This window comes from Choloepus didactylus, chromosome 16, assembly GCF_015220235.1.
Source record: "Choloepus didactylus isolate mChoDid1 chromosome 16, mChoDid1.pri, whole genome shotgun sequence".
Classification (NCBI taxonomy): domain Eukaryota; kingdom Metazoa; phylum Chordata; class Mammalia; order Pilosa; family Megalonychidae; genus Choloepus; species Choloepus didactylus.
The window spans coordinates 70,717,181-70,731,553 of record NC_051322.1 but is presented as its reverse complement, the minus strand read 5'-3'; the positions used below and the strand labels follow the sequence as shown (position 1 = coordinate 70,731,553).

At 46.4% G+C, this 14,373-nt stretch overlaps 2 protein-coding genes across 2 annotated transcripts in view; one reads left to right on the top strand and one right to left on the bottom strand.

The window, feature by feature from the left end:
- Positions 1 to 309: 309 nt before the first annotated feature.
- Positions 310 to 13,204, bottom strand: LOC119511310 (ESX-1 secretion-associated protein EspK-like). The gene is made up of 4 exons (XM_037805776.1): positions 12,820 to 13,204; positions 12,584 to 12,726; positions 9,385 to 9,493; positions 310 to 407 (listed from the first exon to the last, which is right to left on the bottom strand). Exons 1-4 carry the CDS (start codon positions 13,202 to 13,204, stop codon positions 310 to 312), a joined length of 735 nt encoding a protein of 244 aa, XP_037661704.1.
- The window catches only part of IMPA2 (inositol monophosphatase 2), a 66,972-nt gene continuing 65,610 nt past the window's right edge, over positions 13,012 to 14,373 (top strand). Inside the window, exon 1 of the mRNA XM_037806177.1 lies at positions 13,012 to 13,330. Within this exon, the coding sequence (XP_037662105.1) occupies positions 13,232 to 13,330 (99 nt within the window). The 5' untranslated portion in view covers positions 13,012 to 13,231. The remainder of the gene's footprint in view (positions 13,331 to 14,373) is intronic.

The following is a 14,373-nucleotide window of genomic DNA, read 5'->3' as shown; positions in this document are numbered from 1 at the left end:
CGGCCACAGAGGTTTTCCGGACGCCATTGGCCATCCTCCAGTGAAGGTACCCGATTGTTGATGCCTTACCTTGGACACTTTATGGCCTTAAGACTGTAACTGTGTAACCAAATAAACCCCCTTTATAAAGGCCAATCCATTTCTGGTGTTTTGCATTCCGGCAGCATTAGCAAACTAGATCAAGTCTATTGCCTCTCGCTGGACTGAGCTCCTTGAGGACAGGGACCCAGGGGTTTGGTGTCTCTGGGTCATGGCTCCACCCCTGTGGGAGGTGGGCTCTCCTGCAGACGTCTTGCACTGGGGTGGGCCTCAGGGCTCCTCCTCCAGCTGCACCGTGTACGTGTAGGGCACCCCGTTGGCGTCAATGAGCAGGTGGCCACCCAGCCACTGGGGTCGGGGCCCAGCCACTGAGGAAGGGGACCAAGAGGGGCCTTCAGCCTTGGGGAATGGGGGAGCACATAGTAGGGACACAGTAAATGCTGATGAGAAGGGACCTGGACAAAAAGGTGGGCCAAGAAAGAAGAGCTTCCCCAGGAGACTGAACAGGGCATGAGTAGTCTGAGAAGGGTAAAAAAAAATACCCCAGCACTAGACAGCAGCTAGTGAAGGGGGAATGACAATAGAATAAGAACAGATAAGATATTGAGGATAATCTTAATGACATGGGAATGGTTCATTAATTTTCTTATGGTATGGTAGGAGCATATTGGAAACAATGAAGTTATTTCAGGACATTTGTTTTCCTTTTTTCTTTGCTTTGGAAATTTTTTGTATTTTTTGATAAATGAAGTTAATAAAAAAGAGATAAAGGCTAGGAAAAATAGGGTATGGGCGACAGTTGAACGTGCTTTTTATTAGTATCTTATTTTTTGAATTTCTGATTTAAAAGCATTTAAATGAATTAGACCAAGATAAATGTTGGGAAACTAACATTTTAAAAAAATGAAAAAAAATGTACCCCACAGAGACCAATGTTCAGAAAATGGGAGAAGGCTCTAAGGAGATGTAGACCTCAGGGTGAGCTGCTACAAGAATTCAAGCAGGAAAAAGATTAAGCAGCATCCTTGTGTACAGTGGTCAGAAGGGCACTGGTGACGTAGGAGAGCAGGTTTTGCAGGATGGCAGGCAGGGAGTCACATGGGGGGGGTGCTGAGGGATGGCTGGTGGGCCAGGAGGAAGTGGGGGACCCTTTCAAGGAGACTAGCTGGAACCCCAGTGGGGAAGATGGCCTTTGGAAGGGTTGCAAGCTCAACCAGGCTGTTTAAGAAGACAGAGGCTTCAGCATGTCCTCAGGTGGAGGAAGAAGGAAGGAACAGTCAACAGAGATGGATGCAGAGAGTCAACACAGCGGGGAGAAAAGGTCATGGATGAAGTGACAAGCACAAAGCGGAGGAAACAGGCCTGGGCTGGTAGAGAAGCACCTCTTTCTTTGAAACGGAAGAAAAGTAGGCGCAGCTGAAGGGTGTCGTAAGTTACCTGGATGAAGTGCTGTCATTGAAACAGGAGGCAATGTGAGGGGAGAGGGATTTGAACAGTGAGCTGACAAGGTTTGGAAAAGCCAGTGAGGGGCACAGAAAAGCGAGTTGAGCAGAAATAAGGAAAGCATTGCTGGGCAGCAGTGAGGATCGATGTCGTCAAGGAACTGGATAGAGCAGGGCCAGCCCTTAACAAGCACGTACTGTGTGCCAGGGACTTTATACACTGTTACATTTATTTCTCAAAACAACCCAATGAAGCTAATAAGGGAGAAGAAAAGACCTGAAAGGACATTATTGGGATATACAAAAAAATTGGAATATAGGCTGTAAGCTTCACATCAACGTTAAAGTTCTTGAACTTGGTAACTGCACTTAAGGTGGGTACCTAAGCAAATATCATGGTTCTTAGGAAATGTACATGGATATATTAAGTGTTCAAGACACATGATGTGTGCAACCTACTCTCAGATGTTCAGGAAACTGATAGATAGACGGATAGAATGATACAGCAAATGTAGCAAAATGTTAAAATTGGTGTGTCTGGGTATCTGGGGAGATGAGAGGGATGGTGGAGCTCTCTGTGTAGGTTTGTATTACTTTTGCAACCATCCTGTTAAGTTAGAAATCATTTCAAAATAAAAACTAATTAAAAAAAAAAAAAAGCCCCCCTAAACCTGAAGAAGTTGGCATTCCATCCTCTTGTAGATGGGGAAGTAAAGACTGAACGAGGTGATGTCACTTGCCTAAGGTCCTGGCGAGGGGCAAAACTGGAATTTGAACCCAGGTTGGTCAGACGCTAAAAGCTACGTCTTTTCCACACTCCACTCCTGGAGGCTTCCAAAGAATTAAGGTCATGGGAGGAGCTGCTTTAGAGAGAGAAGGACAGACTGTCCCAGCAGGGATTAGAAAGTTGGAGAGGGATTTCAGAGGTGAAGCTGAGCCAGGTGAGGACGCTGCTCAAGAGGAGATCTAAGGAGCTCTGGAAGGATGGGGAGGACAGTAGAATAACACTTTGGAGATAAGGAAGTCAAGGGTGTGCAGTGCGCCATTCTTTTAAATGTTGGCAACAACTGGGGAAAATGGAAGTGGTTGAGATGGAGCGGAAGTTGTGAGCCAGGAGACAGAATCCTTGAGTGGTGTGAATAACCTTGAAATTGGCAGGCGTGGGGCAGGGAAATCCTGGATGGCAGGGGCCTCCTCCAGGTGGGGTTTGGCATGCTGACAGGTGTGCAGAGGTTAGAGAGCCCGGCACCCTCCCCTCACATTCCAGCCTTCCCTCCTGCACCCTTGACCCCTGGGGTGCTGTGGGTTCAGTAAGGGGAGCGTTAGGGTTAGGGGAGAGCCCCAGCCTTCTTAGGGCAAGAAGAGGACGTGGGGGAGAGGGAGATTGACAGAAAGAGGAGGAGAGAGCTTTCTGCAAAGAGATTGAAGATGTGTAAGTAGGTGGGGGGAAGGGTTTTTACAGGGAAATGGGTACCAGAAAGTTCCGTAACCAAGCCTGCAAAGGGTGAGAACTGGGGCTGGGGCTTGGAGCCTTTCTAGAAAGCCTTCTTGCATTTTTGTTCTCAGTGTTGCTTTAAATTTTGGATGATCTTGACCATGAAATGCTCAGATACAGACGTCCCTCTTCCTCACCTCTAGGCCTCCTATCAATGCATCATTTATATCATGAGTTGCACAACCTAAGATGAAAAAATGTCCTAAAGCGATAACCCAAGCTGTCTCCAAATAAACTAAAATTTCAGGACAATTTGCTATATCCTTCCACATCCTGAGTCACCATCAGAGAGAGCAATGTTCAGATTGCCTTGAAAATCTCTCTCTAAAACAAGTCTCCACACCCAACCATTTCCCTCCAGTCACAGGATATTTATTTTCAAAGACATTCGATTATCAGAGTTCTTAGAAGGCAGGGGAGCTTTGAGCTACCCTTCTTGCTGCTGGGTTCTGAGTGTAGAGTAAATTTTTTTATTGGCAGCTGACAAAGCAGGAAAATCCCTGAGATTTAGTAATGGGTTATCAGAGCCAAATATTATGAATCAAAGGATCCTTTGTGCTATAAAAAAAAGCCATGCTGCTGATGAAGAAGGGGCCAGAGAGGGCCCCTTCACCTTCCCCCTATCCCCTCTCGCCTTCCTCACCCCACATCAAGCACACCCATAGAAAGTCCCATTAGCCTTGGGACGAGGTTTAGTGACACTATAGGAAAATCTGATCCTATATGCCTTAAATCTTCATTCGTCTGCATTTTGTGCGGAAGATCATTTGATCCAAAATAATTTGGTTGAGAGCAAGTTGATCCAAAACAAGAACTTGCTTTAAGCCACAAACAAATGCAGAACAAATGCACCATCTATTATGTATTTACTTTTATTTCTCACTTGAATTTTTTTTTACTCATTTTAAGTAAATAAGGCTCACTCTAATTATTGGGCAATGTCCTAACAAATCTTTAATTTTGCAAATTGGTTGAAAATGAATGTTCCCAATCAGCTGTTCCTGTTTGCATAATTCTTGTGCACCCTGGATGGGGGTGGGTAGAGGGAATGGGGGTGTGATTTTTGACGTGTTTAAAGCAATCACAACACAAATACTAGTGGCACCGAGTGTTGGTCCAGCAAAGCTGAACAGAAAAAGATGCACACTGCTTGACCCAGCTGTTCTTTATGCATAAGTTCCTGACCATCCTGCTGGGGAAATTCCAGAATCTTCCAGGTTACTTATTTCTATGGGCACACATTAGTTTAATTAAAAAAAAAAAAAAAAAAAAGGATTACGTTTTCTTTGGCTCTGCTTAAACCTGAACACGTATCACAAACACTGACACCCTCCCTGTGGTATTTTGGGAATGACTGGACTTGTAGCCTATTGAGTTAGTGGGAGCCAGTTTTTGCTCCTGCTTGCTCTGCAGCAACCATACAATGATGCCCCAACTTGGCTGTGATAACGCACCTCCTTTGGAGGCTGACAGGCTCTTGCTTCACATTAACAATGTTACCTCAGAATGCACCTCCTCAGTTTTTTTCTCCTGACATTTAGTGAGCAATGGACTGTATCCTTTTCTCTTTTTGCACGATTTCCAAAAAGTCTCCACCCTTAATTGCAAAACTGGAATGCTGGGAAAATATGTTCTCATCTTAAGCAAAACAGTTTTAGAGGGATACAAAGTTAACAAAACTGTACACTCACTGAAATAAGACCTCTAGAACTTGAGGAATTTGAGGGTTTCGGTGTATTTTTTGTTAGAAAGCATGGCAAATAGCCAAACAAAAGGTGAACTAAGTTCTGTATGCAGATGACACGAGAACTAGGCTCATCATATAGACCCAAAGAAGTGTTTTATTTTTTTTAATGAGGAAAAAGCAGAATTCACTTTGTCGAAGTAAATTTTATTAACAAGAGTAAACCTCTCCTCTGATGGAAATAAAAGGAATGTCTGTATGGACTCTCTTTCTGTCCCACGTCTCAGAGACTGTCTTAGTTTGCCAGAGCTGCTGTGACAAATATACACACCGGTTGGCTTTGACAACAGGGATTCACTGGCTCACAGTTTTGGAGGCTGGAAGTTATAAATCAACATGTTGTCAGGGCCATGCTTTCTCCAAAGTCTGTAGCATTTTGGTGATGGCTTTCTGGCCACTCTCTGTCGGATGACAGTCTGTCTCCTTGTGTCCTTCCTGGCCTCTGGCTTCTACTTCCATATCTAATTTCCTTTCTTGACCAAGACTTCAGCCATGCTGGAGTAAGGTCCACCTGCCTTCGTTTGTCCTCACCTTAACTAATACCATCTCCAAAGTCCTCTTTACAAAGGGGTTCATCCCACAGGATTACATCAGGTCTTTTGTGGGGGATGTGGTTCAACTCCCAACAATGAGGGTCTCAGTTACCATCTGTGCCAGTTTAGATGTATCATGTCCCCCAAAATGCCATATTCTTTGATGCAATCTTATGGGGGCAGAGGTATTAGTGTTGACTAGGTTGGAATCTTTGGATTAGGTTGCTTCCATGCAGATGTGACCCACCCAATTGTGGGTAACAACTTCGATTAGATATTTCCACAGAGGTGTGGCCCCACCCATTCAGCGTGGGTCTTGATTAGTTTTCTGGAGCCCTATAAAAGCTCACAAACAGAAGGACCTCAGAGCATCTACAGCCAAGAGAGACATTTTGGAGATGACCATTGAAAGCAGACTTTTGGTGACACTTTGTTCCAGAGAAGCTAAGAGAGGACAAAATGTTCCAAGAGCAACATCTTGAAAAATGCACAGGAGCTGAGAGAGGAGCTGGAACACAACCCAGGATCAGCAGACACCAGCCACATGCCTTCCAGCTAACAGAGGTTTTCCAGACACCATTGGCCTTCCTCCGGTGAAGGTAAACCTGTGTTGATGTCTTAAATTGGACGTTTTCATGGCATTCAGACTATAAATTTGTAATCAAATAAACTCCCTTTATAAAAGCCAATCCACTTCTGGTGTTTTTGCATAATGGCAGCATTAGCAAACCGGAACACTATCAACACCTCCAAAGAAAGGGAAAGTTGTATCCATAGGAATTTTTTAGTGGCCTTAAGGATGGTTTTTGTGCAGAGGTGACTTTGGCTTAAAAATTCGTATTTGATTTATTATGAAGTTTTTACTTCAAATTAATCCATATTCTGTCTAGCAAGTTTTAACACTCACTTTTTAAAAAGCTATTGGCTATTTTTATTATTTGGTTATTTGCAAATTTTGATAATTAAGGGCATTTAAAACATATTACATTGCATTTGCATATTTAGTAATTTCTTTGTAAGCACTTCAATCATCTCACTTAAAACTTTTCCAAGTTTTTAAATAACATTAGTAAATATTATAAATAAAATATATATAAATACTGTGAGTCTTAAGGTCTCTTAAATGTTTTAATACCATTTATAAACTCAGTAAAATTTTACCTTTAAATCACTAATGTATATGATTTATGCAAATACATATTTTAACTTGAATCACAAAGCAAACCTGTAAGATACCCTAACATGAGGGATTCAACCTGAAAACTTACCAAGTTTCGCAGATGACTCCTCAACTGAGGATATGAGTTTGGTTCTTGAAAACATTTCTTTACTTAATTCTACATCTTCCTAGGTAAAAGATGCACCTCCTTTGGAGCAACAATCACCGACCCAGTTCAAGCAGGTGAGGTTTCTGCCCCAGGCCTTTGAATTTTGTGGAATTCGGCATTATTTCATTTTCTTCCTATCCGTTGGGACCAGAGCTCTCGGCGACCTGGCAGTGATGGCTGGTGGATTTTTGTACCACTCTGCCTGCTTCTTGTCTGACTCATCAAACCAATTTCAAGGTTGTTCCAATGACAACCTGTGGGTATCCCATCCAGTTCTGCCTTCCTGCTCTTTCTGTGAGAAGCTCTTCTCCTGCCCAATACCTGCCTCAACGTGCAGAGCCTCCGTTAAGTAGGCGAATGAGTAAATGAATGAATAAACAAATGATGTGCATGAGGATAAATCCACACAGAATTCTTACAGAAGTTGTCCATATATGAAATATATGGATTTTCCTCCCTTAAATTGGCTTCACCTCTTGGCAAAAGAGACTCAAATGTTGGTGCTGATTGTAAAGTTTCCTTTTTGAGACATAGGTAGAATGCACATATTTCGTTTAAATCCCATATTCAACCCTCGAGTTGAAAAAAATGCCAGCTTAATAGTGGTGGCTGAACTATGAACTACAGTTAATAATATAATCATAATAACATTGGTTCAAGTGCAACAAATGTATCACACTAATGCAAAATGCTAATAATACAAGTGTATAAACTTGTGTGTGTGAGGAGTATATGGGAACTCTGTACTTCCTGCATGATTCTTCTTGTAAACCTACCACTACAAAACATTAAAAACAAAACAAATAGTAGTGGTTGCCTTAGAAATGAAAATTCTTAATGAGATTCTATTTGGTAAGCTTGCTTTCATCGACTATGTATTTCTTCAAAGTATATGGTCTCTCTTTCTAGCTCATATATATTTATATCCATATATATATTTTGAGAAGTATTTTCTATTTTTAAATTCAGATCAGATTTTTTAAGTTTAGTATAGAACATTGCTTTAATGAAAATACGACTGATTTTGACAGTTACCAGGAATTCCATTTTAGTAAATGTAATCTGCCTCTATCAGGATGTGAACTTTTTAAAGCATTTCGTACAATATAACTGGTTCAGGAAGCTTGCTTGCTGTTTGTCCCTAACTCTAGTCTGGGAGCTACATGCAGAATATTGCCAAAGAGGTAGTGTTTTGAACAAAGAACCTCAGAGTGAAGAAAGAGATCTGGCCCAATGACCACATCCTTTTTAAGGGTTTGTTCTGCAGTTTCCAAATGGGTGCACTGGAGAAGTGAGTGCAGGCATCCACTCTTTTAAAAACCCAGGCGTTGTTAAGTGAAGACGTAAGGCTTTGAGATGAATTTCTTGACTCAGTATTTGTCCACTTCAAAACGTCAAATTGTCAAGTGTTATGAGAATTCGTTCATCAACAACAGAATCTCATTTTTAGCTTCCTCTCAAATGTTATGTAACAACTTTGTATCATTTTTGTAGGTACCAACAGACAATACTTTCTCCAGGGAAAATAAAGATCATTTTCTTCTCTGTTTGAATCCGTAGAAAAATATGCCAAGTCTGTACAGAATAATGTGACATATTATAAACTTTTTAGATTTTAAAAAACACAACTTTGCAAATAGAGCACAAGCTTTCAATATAGAAGCAGAGCCACACTGGCCTGAAAGTGATCCAGTTTTAAAATACTGGTGGGCAGCTCCCCTGTACATGAGCTCTGACTCCCGGGGGTGTAAATCTCCCTGGCAACGCAGGATATGTCTCCCAGGAATGAATCTGGACCTGGCATCATGAGATTGAGAACTTCTTCTTGACCCAAAGGGGGATGCAAAATGAAATAAAATAAAGTTTCAGTGGCTGAGAGATTCAAAATGGAGTCGAGAGGTTGCTCTGGTGGGCATTCTTATGCACTATATAGATTACCCTCTTTAGGTTTTAATGTATTGGAATAGCTAGAAGTAAATACCTGAAACTATCAAACTGCAACCCAGTAGCCTGGACTCTTGAAGACGATTGTATAACAATGTAGCTAACAAGGGGTGACAGTGTGATTGTGAAAGCCTTATGGATCACACTCCTTTTATCCAGTGTATGGATGGATGAGTAGAAAAATGGGGACAAAAAACTAAATAAAAAATAGGGTGGGAGGGGGGATGATTTGGGTATTCTTCTTCACTTTTCTTTTATTCTTATTCTCACTTTTTCTGGTACAAGGAAAATGTTCAAAAAATAGATTGAGGTGACAAATGCACGACTATATGATGGTACTGTGAACAACTGATTGTACACTTTGGATGATTGTATGGTATGTGAATATATCTCAAAATTGAATTTAAAAAAATACCGGCGGGCAGAACCGTCTGTGTTTCCTGCTGCACTTATTTTCAATCCCGAGAACCTCTCTCATTCAAGCAGTGAGATCTGAGGCCTGAATTAACATAAAAGTTGGGGAGAGAGGCATTTATCACAGGAAGAATTTAGAACAAAGCGTTGGCCTTTAGGTTAAAAAAAATTCACAGCCTGACAAATGGCCAAAAAAAAAAAAAAAAAAAGGAAACACATGATCAGCCAGAGCCTCTCTGCATCCTCCCTAAGTCAGTCAGAGCCACAAGGTTGTGGTTGGGGGGCAGAGGTGCAAGTGTGGTAGAGGAGAGCAGGCAGCAAGCTGATGCACCCCAGGTTCCGGCTTCCCCACGCTGCATCAAAGTAGAGAAATGGACCTGAAGAGGTCCAGGCTCAGGGGGTCCGAGACCACCCCATACCCCCGCCTCTGGGGACGCATCCTAACACGCTGTGCAGCTGGGCGGAGGCTGTGTGGAGGGACCCACAGGGTCCTCGTGGTTGGAGCGTGGAGAGCTGCACGCATGGTCCGCCACCAGGGCCCTGGAGGACCGCGGCTACCCGGCAGGTGTCCGGCAGGGTTGGACCACAAGGGGGAATGAAGACCCTCGGCCTCGACTGGGCCTGTCATGGCCAGCATTTGCCAGCAGGGGATGGAGGAAGGTCCAAACCCCTTTTCGTGGTTCCCACCGAAGGAGAAAAGGGACCAGTAAAAATGGAATCGATTGAATTTTAAACCTGCACTGTTTGAAAAAAATCACTGACACTTCTGGGTTGTCCTGGAAGTAAGTAGATTTAGGGTTCTGTTCTCAGGGAAGAGAGGAGGCCAGAAAGAGAGGTTCACTCATGGGAAATAAAGAGAGTTACATGGTGTACATCTGAGTCTAAAGACTGCAAAATATCACTCACTATGCTACAATCATTAACTTCAAGTAAAGGCATCATAAAGAATTTCAAAAGTATGGAATTGCAAATACTGAAAATTTATTTTACAGGACAGAGGCCTTAAAGCTGTAGGACTTGCAGGTTGGAGTTTAACAGAAAGAAGGTGGCACCAATTACAGAAGTCCAATTTCATAGTCTCCGGGATCTGTGAATGTGGAATCCACAAGCAGAGACATCCCTGTAAGGAATGGCGGAGAGCAGAGCAGGGAAGACATTGGGGTCCTGCAAAAGCTTTGCAAAATTCTGAAAGCCAGCAGACCCCTGAATTATCAGCTACACTCAGCAGGAAGGGCAGTGAGCCACCGCTTGAACCCCTAACTCACCCCTCAGATGTGCAATCATGACTTGGGAGTTTTTTCCAAAGTAGGAAAAAGTGAATCCAGTTTTACAGTGGAAATGAATGAGAAGTAGAAACAACCCTGTGGAGAATTGTTTTTTGTTTTTCATTTTTCATGGACAGTTCTGCTGGAATACAGTGTTGGGTGATATTTATATGCAGAGCATTTGCAAGGAATCCCTTGTTGACTTAATTTAGTGAAAAACTGGTGCTGGCTGACCCCGGTTAGTAGTGCAAACAGTGAAATGGGACTCTGGAACCCTCAGCAGTGTGGGTGGCTGTGGCTTTGGCTCTGGGCTTGCTCTCCCAGAAGGCAGGCACCCATGGTCAACTGAGCTCTGCTCCCTCTGCAAGGGCCCCTCATGATCAAGTGTGATGGAATCTGCTGCCACCTCTTTGGTTCTCAACTCTGCACACATAGGGTGACCAGACTTAATCGGTGCAGAGTTTCTATTTGGGGTGGTGGGAAAGTTTCGGTAATAGAGGTTGTGATGGTAGCCCAACATTGTGAATGTAACCAATGCCAATGAATTGCATATTTGCAAGTGGTTAAAATGGGAAATTTTATATTGTGTATATTTTACCACAATCAAAATTAAAAAACAAAACAAAACAAAACAAGAATGATTAGACATTACCCTGGGCTCACTCCTAGGTATTTAGATGAGATGAAAGAAAAGCTTATCACATGTCCACATCAGCAAGACTGGGGCTTGGAGAATAAGATCAGAATCCGAAGCAAACTGGGTAAGCTAGAGAAGTGGGTAGAGGAAAAGAAAAATCCTCCATTTAACATTTTGTTTATTTAGGCTTCGTTTGGTTCCATAAAGTACCTGAAGTGAGTGACTCTGAGATTCATACGGAGGATTAGAGGGCAAGTGACAGAGGAGAGGGAACCTGTCACATTCCCCTCTCCCTCCCTTACCCACCCTCCACAAAGCCCTCCAGGCCTGTCTGCTGCCTCCTGGGGACCAGAGTGCCCACTGAGGCTGCTTCCAGGGAGCCAGGGGAGGGGGCATTCAGGAAATAGCTTTTCAAGGCACAGCATGGTACTCTAGGGGCTTGTCACAGTTGTTGTGGTTTCTCGGAGCCTCTCAAAGAAGAAACATGCAGATCTGTAAAGATGGTTCTTACATTTCCATGGTGAATTGTCATTAAAGCATGAGGGATTTGCATCATCCATTGTAGATGGCTGATGCAGCACCTATATGGGCGGAGCAGTATGCTACTCACCTGAGCTACTCACCTGGGCTACAGGCTACATAGGTGAGCAAGACCCCAGTTTGTGATACCAGGAGCAAACACATAGTAGCCCATATGATACCCACAGAAGACCATCTCACAGAGGGGAAACTAAGGCACAGGGGCTATTTGTAACTTGTTTGAATTCATACAGTAAAGAAGAAATGAGGTGAATATCTTAACTTAGAAAAATCTAGCTGGCTCCAAACTTCGTGTAAGTAAAAACTATTCTGCTTTAAGATATTTGGAAGTTAGACAAGGAAGTTATGAAGTCTTCCTTGTCTAGGTGTTTTGGTAGGCTAAGACCCATAATAAGAGCTTAGCTAAAGACATAACTGAGCTTCCAGACTGGGTCTCAGTAAAGGGAGCTGGGGAGAGGCCAAAGAGAAATTTCATCACTTCCTAATTTTGCTTGGGACTGGTGTTAGAAGTCATCTCCAAAACAGATCTGCTATGAAGATCAAAACTGAATACATTTAATTTTAAAGTGAAGTGTTCAAAGAGCGGTTTTAAGTATTTTCGGAAGTTCAGCTCCTTATCTTGAAAATCAGGAGAAAAACATGCAGGACAGCGAAGACGGCGAGGAGCAGGCTCTCAGCAGCTCCAGACTGGCCGTCAGAGCTGCACCGAGTCTTGCCCTGGTTCCCTGAGCTGTACGAGGGGGGAGGCTGGGTGACATGGAGTCCACAAAGCCTTTCCCAGCTCTGGCTTCCTAATTGCTCGCCGTAGAGCAATTTTTAACACAAGGTGCTCACAGACTAAAACTAAACATGATGAATCCCATCCTGAGGTTAGCCGAGCGCTCACGGCTCTCCTGGACTCTGAAAAGGGGCGCCCAGAATGACTTCGTGGGGGTCCGCGTCTTTACAACAGCAGCAGGCAGAGCTACTGGAATCCACGCAGCCACCTCTCGGGAATGGCCTTGGGTTGATGTTTATTAAGGTGACTCCAGTGTCCACTAGTGCTAAAGAATCCCAGGTCTAGATGGTCAGTCGTCACAGAAGGGGGCTGATCAAAGTTGGGGTCCAAGTTTGAGCCCTGAGTCGTAACAGTTGATTAAACCCAGAAAGTGTCATAGTAGTGTTTGTCCTTCAGCTCGGGTGGAAGCTCCTCTAGCCCACACAAACGTCCCCGCGGGCACCGCAGACATGGGTCCTAGCACGTCGCGGGCCCGGGGAAAAGCCCGGAGGCCTAAGGTCCCTCCGCTGTAAAGGAGCAGCCCCGGGGAGCCCGCGGAACGCTCGTGGTGCCCGCGGTCGCAGCGCCCTGGCCGAACGCAGACTGGCGCCCACCGCGGACAGGCGCAGCCCCTGCACGATCAGTGTGGCCTTGGGGCGTAGCGTCCGCGCGCCCACCTACCCGGGACCCTGCCCAGGCCCTGTCTTCGGCGGGGACCCGGCCAGGCCTCTTCCCGCGCGGAGTTGGGGGGGCGTGGCCTTGGCGCGGGCCGGGGCAGGGCTGCGGAAGGCGCGGGAGGCGGGGACAAGGGCGGAGCCGGGGAGGGCGCGGGAGGCGGGGCCCGGTCCGGAGGCGGGGCCGGGGAAGGGCGCAGGGGGTGGAGTCGCAGGCCGCGGGCCCGCGCTCTTGCTACCTGCCCTCGGCGGCGACTGATGAGGTGCAGGAGGCAGCGGGAGGAAGTGGAGACGCGGCTCTGAGCGGGCTTGGGGGACCGGAGGCGCCGGTGGAGCCCAGCGTCCCGCCGCAGCCCGCTGTCCCCGCAGGTCCCCGCCCTCGGCCCCTGCATCCCCAGCAGGGCGAGACTGAGCTCGCGATGAAGCCGGGCGGAGAAGAAGCTGCGGCGGCAGCCGCGGACGACCCCTGGACTGAGAGCTTCGAAACGGCCGTGCAGCTGGCTCTGCAGGCGGGACAGGTCAGAGCCTTGCTCCCTGCTCCCCCTCCTCCTTCTCTCGACTCCCGACCCTCGACCCCGGACCCGGGAGGTTGGGGCGCCCTGAGGAGGCCAGGGATAGGGGTGGGAGCCCTAGTGGGGGGCGGAGTCAGGGGAGGGCGCCCTGGGCACTCCAAGGATCGGGGTCGGGAGTGGATGCGCTCTGGACATGCTGGGGTCAGGCTTGGGGACTCCCTAGGCACGCCGGAGCTGGGATCGGGGGTTCTAGGGGCTCCCTAGGCACGCCGGGACTGGGGGCAGGGAAGGCGGGGGTCCCTGGGCACTACGGGGTCGGGAGAAGCCGGTGACGCCCAGGGTGCCCTTCTGGCCCCATGCAGGTTTCCTGCGTCCCCTCGGAGCCAGCGGGAAGCTGGCGGACTCTGCAGATCACGCCCACTTGGGAACGTGTTAAGTCCTAAAAAATAAGTGGAGCGCAAGGAGCTCTTAGGAAGCCTCGTTCCCCAGGACAGCTGGGAGGGGCAGGGAAGGAAGAGCCGGGGTGAGGGAATGCACAGGGGGCGGGCCTGGGGAGAGGGGCTTCCTCAGGTAACGCAGGCCGGTGGGCGGCGTCCTCCAGGTGCCAGGACCGGCTCCTCGGGAATCGGGGCGCTGTCAGACTGCGTGCAGGGGTGCCTCGTGTTTAGACACTCGGAGCGCGAAGGTGTGACAGGGTGAAAGAAGTCTTTGTCTTATGTTTCCTGGATAAGCCTTCCTTCACCTGCCTTCAGCACCAGGAACCCAGGGAGGTGTGGCCCCTTTGGCCCGTGTGGCCTTCTCCAGGGGCAGTCGCCCCCCAGTGAAACATTCCAGAAACTGCCCCTATTCTTTGGCCCCGGAATGGCTAACTGTAGGTTGCCCGACCTTTGGGTTTGAGAGAGTAAATTAGAATATAGTAAGTGTGCAAATCAGGCGGGCACTTTAAACATCCCTCCCAGGCTAGAAATTGGCAGCTGTGTGCTTTCAGGACCTTTGGTGGATCGAGCAGCCAGGACAAGGGTGTAGCCAGCCCCCCACCCCAACCCACC

What these genes read in the sequence shown, in the direction of transcription:
- LOC119511310 (XM_037805776.1), bottom strand. Translation starts at nt 13,204, where the DNA reads ATGCAGGGGCCGAGGGCGGGGACCTGCGGGGACAGCGGGCTGCGGCGG. An exon ending in CGGTGCCCGCGGGGACGTTT is followed by an intron (nt 9,494 to 12,583) that starts GTGTGGGCTAGA and finishes CCTGCCGGGTAG; the next exon opens with CCGCGGTCCTCCAGGGCCCT. An exon ending in TCCGCCCAGCTGCACAGCGT is followed by an intron (nt 408 to 9,384) that starts GTTAGGATGCGT and finishes CCCCTTCCTCAG; the next exon opens with TGGCTGGGCCCCGACCCCAG.